Source organism: Hemiscyllium ocellatum, assembly GCF_020745735.1.
Source record: "Hemiscyllium ocellatum isolate sHemOce1 chromosome X unlocalized genomic scaffold, sHemOce1.pat.X.cur. SUPER_X_unloc_3, whole genome shotgun sequence".
NCBI lineage: Eukaryota > Metazoa > Chordata > Chondrichthyes > Orectolobiformes > Hemiscylliidae > Hemiscyllium > Hemiscyllium ocellatum.
Window position 1 is genome coordinate 179,621 of NW_026867593.1, and position 5,721 is coordinate 185,341.

The 5,721-nt window shown below is 55.9% G+C and overlaps 1 protein-coding gene across 1 annotated transcript in view; it reads right to left on the reverse strand.

Annotated features, from left to right (window-relative positions):
• Positions 1 to 5,721, reverse strand: part of LOC132808962 (prolow-density lipoprotein receptor-related protein 1-like) — a 56,700-nt gene that overhangs the window by 48,374 nt on the left and 2,605 nt on the right. Inside the window, exon 2 of the mRNA XM_060822355.1 lies at positions 3,400 to 3,522. Within this exon, the coding sequence (XP_060678338.1) occupies positions 3,400 to 3,522 (123 nt within the window). The remainder of the gene's footprint in view (positions 1 to 3,399; positions 3,523 to 5,721) is intronic.

Here is a 5,721-nt window from a genome sequence, read left to right on the forward strand (position 1 = left end):
GATACACAAACCACAAACACAGACGTACATATAGACAGACATGCACACACACACATGCACACAGACACAGACATACATCTACAGACACACATAGACACATACATGAACACACAGACACACACACAGACATACAACTAGACACAGACACACACACGCACAGACACACAGACATACACGCAGATACACACACCACACACACACACACATGCAGACATACACCTACAGACACACACACACAGACCACACACATAGACACAGACACACACCTACAGACACACACCACACACACACCACATACACACATACAGTCACAGACACACACAGACATACACACACGCACAGATACATGCACAGATATACAGACATACACGACCTCAAACACACAGACACAGACATACACCTACAGACACAGACAAACAGGCACACATAGACATACACTCACACACACAGACATACACGAACTAATACACAGACAGACAGACAGACATACACACACTCATACACAGACACTCACATGACATACACGACCTCAAACACACACAGACACACTCACAGACATAGACACACACAGACACGCACACAAACACAGACACCCACACGCACACAGACACACACACACACTCACAGACACACACACTCACGCAGACACACACACAGACATACACGAATTAATACAAAGACAGACACACACACTCAAGCATACACACACATTCAGACACACACACACTCACACACACAGCCACACAAAACACACAGACACACACGCACACACAGACATACACCTACAGACACAAACATACAGGCATTCACACACTCACATGCAGACAGACACACTCAGACACACACACACACACACACACAGACATACACTCACACAAACACACACGCAGACACACACACACACACACACACACACACACACACACACACACACACACACACGACCTGTTTCTAATTACAGCTGGACTCGGGACGACGGCCAACACAATTCCAATGAACACACCAGCTGCAACTTTCACATTTGCTGTTCAGAGTCCTGCCAAATCTTGCTGGGATGTTGAGTGGAAACGGAGCACAGACAGGGGGATTGTGCATTCAAACAGCAACCCATCCATTCCATCTCACTTTTATTTTCAAACCGGGCCCATCGCCCACTCCCCAGACTGGCACACATCGCTGAGACATCAACATACAGCAACACCGTGACTTGCTGCTAACCTTCCCAAAGCACTGACCCTCCCACAGCGCCCGCTCCCTCAGCACTGACCCTCCCACAGCACCACTCCCTCAGCACTGACCCTCCCACAGCACCCGCTGCCTCAGCACCTTTCCCCCTCCCAGTAATCAGTGCTGGGTTGAGGGTGGGCGTTGAAAGCTGGTAGACAGAGAGAGAGAGAGAGAGGGGACGGAGAAACAGAGATGAGGGCAGTGGGGAGGTGTTCGCGCCCTGCTTGCATTCCGGGCCTGGGAGAATGCTGTGGCTCCCTCCTTGTATATTTTTCTGATTTGGAAAAGCTCCGTCTGGCCTGGTCACACCCAGACAGGATGTGCTGCAGACTGTGTTAACTTAACTCGGCTCGTTCGGAAAGTATGACACACTCTCCCCACACCCCCTCACACCTCCTCTGGCCCTGCTAGCTCTCCCGGCCCCTGGCCAGCGGAATGGGTGAAATCCGACACCCCAGACGCGTGCGCTGAGGAGGGGAAGGGTCAGACTCTGTCGCTTGGGCAGATCCACCCCCCACTTTCTTGACACCGACCCCCACTTCACCTGCCGCCATTCCAGGGTCTCCGCAGAGGGGCAGGACTCAGTCGGGCACTCACTCCCACCCCAACGTATTCTCGCATACAGTCTCCCTCTCGAAGCGCTGCGCTGTGGGAGGGTCAGTGCTGAGGGAGTGGGCGCTGTGGGAGTGTCAGTGCTGAGGGAGCGGGTGCTGTGGGAGGGTCAGTGCTGAGGGAGCGGGTGCTGTGGGAGGGTCAGTGCTGAGGGAGCGGGCGCTGTGGGAGGGTCAGTGCTGAGGGAGCGGGTGCTGTGGGAGGGTCAGTGCTGAGGGAGCGGGTGCTGTGGGAGGGTCAGTGCTGAGGGAGCGGGCGCTGTGGGAGGGTCAGTGCTGAGGGAGCAGGTGCTGTAGGAGGGTCAGTGCTGAGGGAGTGGGCACTGTGGGAGGGTCAGTGCTGAGGGAGTGGGCACTGTGGGAGGGTCAGTGCTGAGGGAGCGGGTGCTGAGGGAGTGGGCACTGTCATAAGGGCTATTGGGACTGACAGTGATAGGCAGAGGGTGTAGGGGGCTGGAGGAGGTGACACACACAGAGATAGGGAGGGGGTGTAGGGGGGTGACACACACAGAGATAGGGAGGGGGTGTAGGGGGCCGGAGGGGGTGACACACACAGAGATAGGGAGGGGGTGTAGGGGGCTGGAGGGGGTGACACACACAGAGATAGGGAGGGGGTGTAGGGGGTGACACACAGAGATAGGGAGGGAGTGTAGGGGGTGACACACAGAGATAGGGAGGGGGTGTAGGGGGCTGGAGGGGGTGACGCACACAGAGATAGGGAGGGGGTGTAGGGGGGTGACACACAGAGATAGGGAGGGGGTGTAGGGGGCCGGAGGGGGTGACACACACAGAGATAGGGAGGGGGTGTAGGGGGCTGGAGGGGGTGACACACACCGAGATAGGGAGGGGGTGTAGGGGGCTGGAGGGGGTGACACACACAGAGATAGGGAGGGGGTGTAGGGGGTGACACACACAGAGATAGGGAGGGGGTGTAGGGGGCTGGAGGGGGTGACACACACAGAGATAGGGATGGGGTGTAGGGGGCTGGAGGGGGTGACACACACAGAGATAGGGAGGGGGTGTAGGGGGTGACACACACAGAGATAGGGAGGGGGTGTAGGGGCTGGAGGGGGTGACACACACAGAGATAGGGAGGGTGTGTAGGGGGGTGACACACACAGAGATAGGGAGGGGGTGTAGGGGGCTGGAGGGGGTGACACACACAGAGATAGGGAGGGGGTGTAGGGGGGTGACACACACAGAGATAGGGAGGGGGTGTAGGGGGCTGGAGGGGGTGACACACACAGGGATAGGGAGGGGGTGTAGGGGGGTGACACACACAGAGATAGGGAGGGGGTGTAGGGGGCTGGAGGGGGTGACACACACAGAGATAGGGAGGGGGTGTAGGGGGTGACACACACAGAGATAGGGAGGGGGGTGTAGGGGGTGACACACACAGAGATAGGGAGGGGGTGTAGGGGGCTGGAGGGGGTGACACACACAGAGATAGGGAGGGGGTGTAGGGGGTGACACACAGAGATAGGGAGGGGGGTGTAGGGGGCTGGAGGGGGTGACACACACAGAGATAGGGAGGGGGTGTAGGGAGCGTTACCACACTCACATATGTCGGCTGTCTCGTCGGACCCATCTGGGCAGTCCCTCTCCCCATCACACCGCCATCCTTTCGATATGCAGGTCACCTGGTCCTTGCAGACGAACTGCTTCGGGCTACACGTCCTCCGTCCTGTCAGAGCGAGGAGAGAAAAAGGGTCAGGCAACCGTTCAGCTGCTGAGGGAGGGCGCACGCCCAGGCAACGTCAGCGCTACACGCGGCTCACACAACACAGAAACCAGCTCCCAGAGAGACACAGAGAGAGAGACAGAGAGAGAGAGAGAGACAGAGAGAGACAGAGAGAGACAGAGACACACAGAGAGACAGGAGAGAGAGAGAGAGAGAGAGAGAAGCAGAGAGAGAGAGACAGAGAGAGAGAGACAGAGACACACAGAGAGACAGGAGAGAGAGAGAAGCAGAGAGAGAGAGAGACAGAGAGACAGAGAGAGAAAGGGAGGGGAGAGAGAGACAGACAGACACAGAGAGAGAGAGAAACAGACAGAGAGAGGCAGGAGAGAGAGAGACAGAGAGAGACAGACACACACAAAGAGAGAGAGTAAGAGAGACACAGAGAGAGAGAAAGAGAGAGAGACACAGAACGCGCGAGTGAGAGACGGTGGGGAGAGACAGAAAGAGAGAGATAGAGAGAGATGGGGGAGAGAGAGAGAGACAGAGAGAGACAGACACACACAAAGAGAGAGAGTAAGAGAGACACAGAGAGAGAGAAAGAGAGAGAGACACAGAACGCGCGAGTGAGAGACGGTGGGGAGAGACAGAAAGAGAGAGATAGAGAGAGACGGGGAGAGAGGGAGAGAGACAGAAAGAGAGAGATAGAGAGAGAGGGGGAGAGAGAGAGAGACAGAGAGAGACAGACACACACAAAGAGAGAGAGTCAGAGAGACACACACAGAGAGAAAGAGAGAGAGACAGCGCGCGAGTGAGAGACGGTGGGGAGAGACAGAAAGAGAGAGATAGAGAGAGATGGGGGAGAGAGAGAGAGAGGCAGAGAGAAAGACAGAGAGAGAGAAAAAAGGAGAGACATAGAGATAGAGAGAGAGAGTGGGGGTCAAAGAGAGACAGACAGGCAGAGAGGGAAGAGAGACAGAGATCGACGGGGGCGGGGGGAGAGAGAGAGAGAGAGAGAGAGAGAGAAGATAGAGGGAAAAGAGAGCGAAGAGAGACAGAAAAATCGAGGGAGGAAACAGAGAGAGAGAGAGAGACAAAGAGAGGGTAGAGACAGAGAGAGGGAGAAAAGAGGGACCAGGAGAGACAGACAGAGAGTCAGATAGAGAGAGAGAGAGACACACACAGAGACAGAGTGTCTAACCATCACCCCCGTAGACGTGCAACAACACTGGGAGAACGTGACTAGTCTTCCTCTCGAGGCCGAGGGGAGACTTGACGCGGTCTTTACACGATCAGGGTGGACGGCCAGAAGGGCCTCAGTCTACAGCGTGCACAGGTGAGAGGTGAAAGTTCACAGGTGTTGGGGAGGGTGGCGGTCTCTGTTTTGCACAGAGAGAGGTCGGACCGTGGAACGCGCGGCGAGCAGTGTGGGGCGGTGGGCAGGCAGGAGGAAAGGGGTGGTCATGGGGATTTGGATAAGCACGTGGAGCCTGTCCACATGGCCCCTCGGAGGGACGGAGAGCGCGTTTTTGCAGGTGGACCCCAAAACTGGAGGTGGGGGTCGTGGACAGCGAAGAGGGTTACCTCAGATTACAACAGGATCTGGACCAGATGGGCCGAAGGGCTGAGAAGTGGCAGATGGAGTTTAATTCAGATCAATGCGAGGGGCTGCATTTTGGGAAAGCAAATCTTAGCAGGACTTATCCACTTAATGGTAAGGTCCTGGGGGAGTGTTGGTGAACACAGAGACCTTGGAGTGCAGGGTCATAGCTCCTTGAAAGTGGAGTCGCAGGTGGATAGGATAGTGAAGGAGGGGTTTGGTATGCTTCCCTTTATTGGTCAGAGTATTGAGTACAGGAGTTGGGGGGGTCACGTTGCGGCTGTACAGGACATGGGTTAGGGGGTCCCTGTTGGAATATTGTGTTCAATCCCGGTCTCCCTGCTACAGGAAGGATGTTGTGGGAGGGTTCGGAAAAGATTGACAAGGATGTTGGAGGGTTTGAGCTACAGGGAGAGGCTGGACAGGCTGGGGCTGTTTTCCCTGGAGCGCGGAGGCTGAGGGGTGACCTTATAGAGGTTTATAACATCACGAGGGTGGGGGTAAATAGACAAGGTCTTTTCCCCCCTGGGGTGGGGGAGGCTGAGGGGTGACCTTATAGAGGTTTATAACATCACGAGGGCGGGGGGTAAATAGACAAGGTCTTT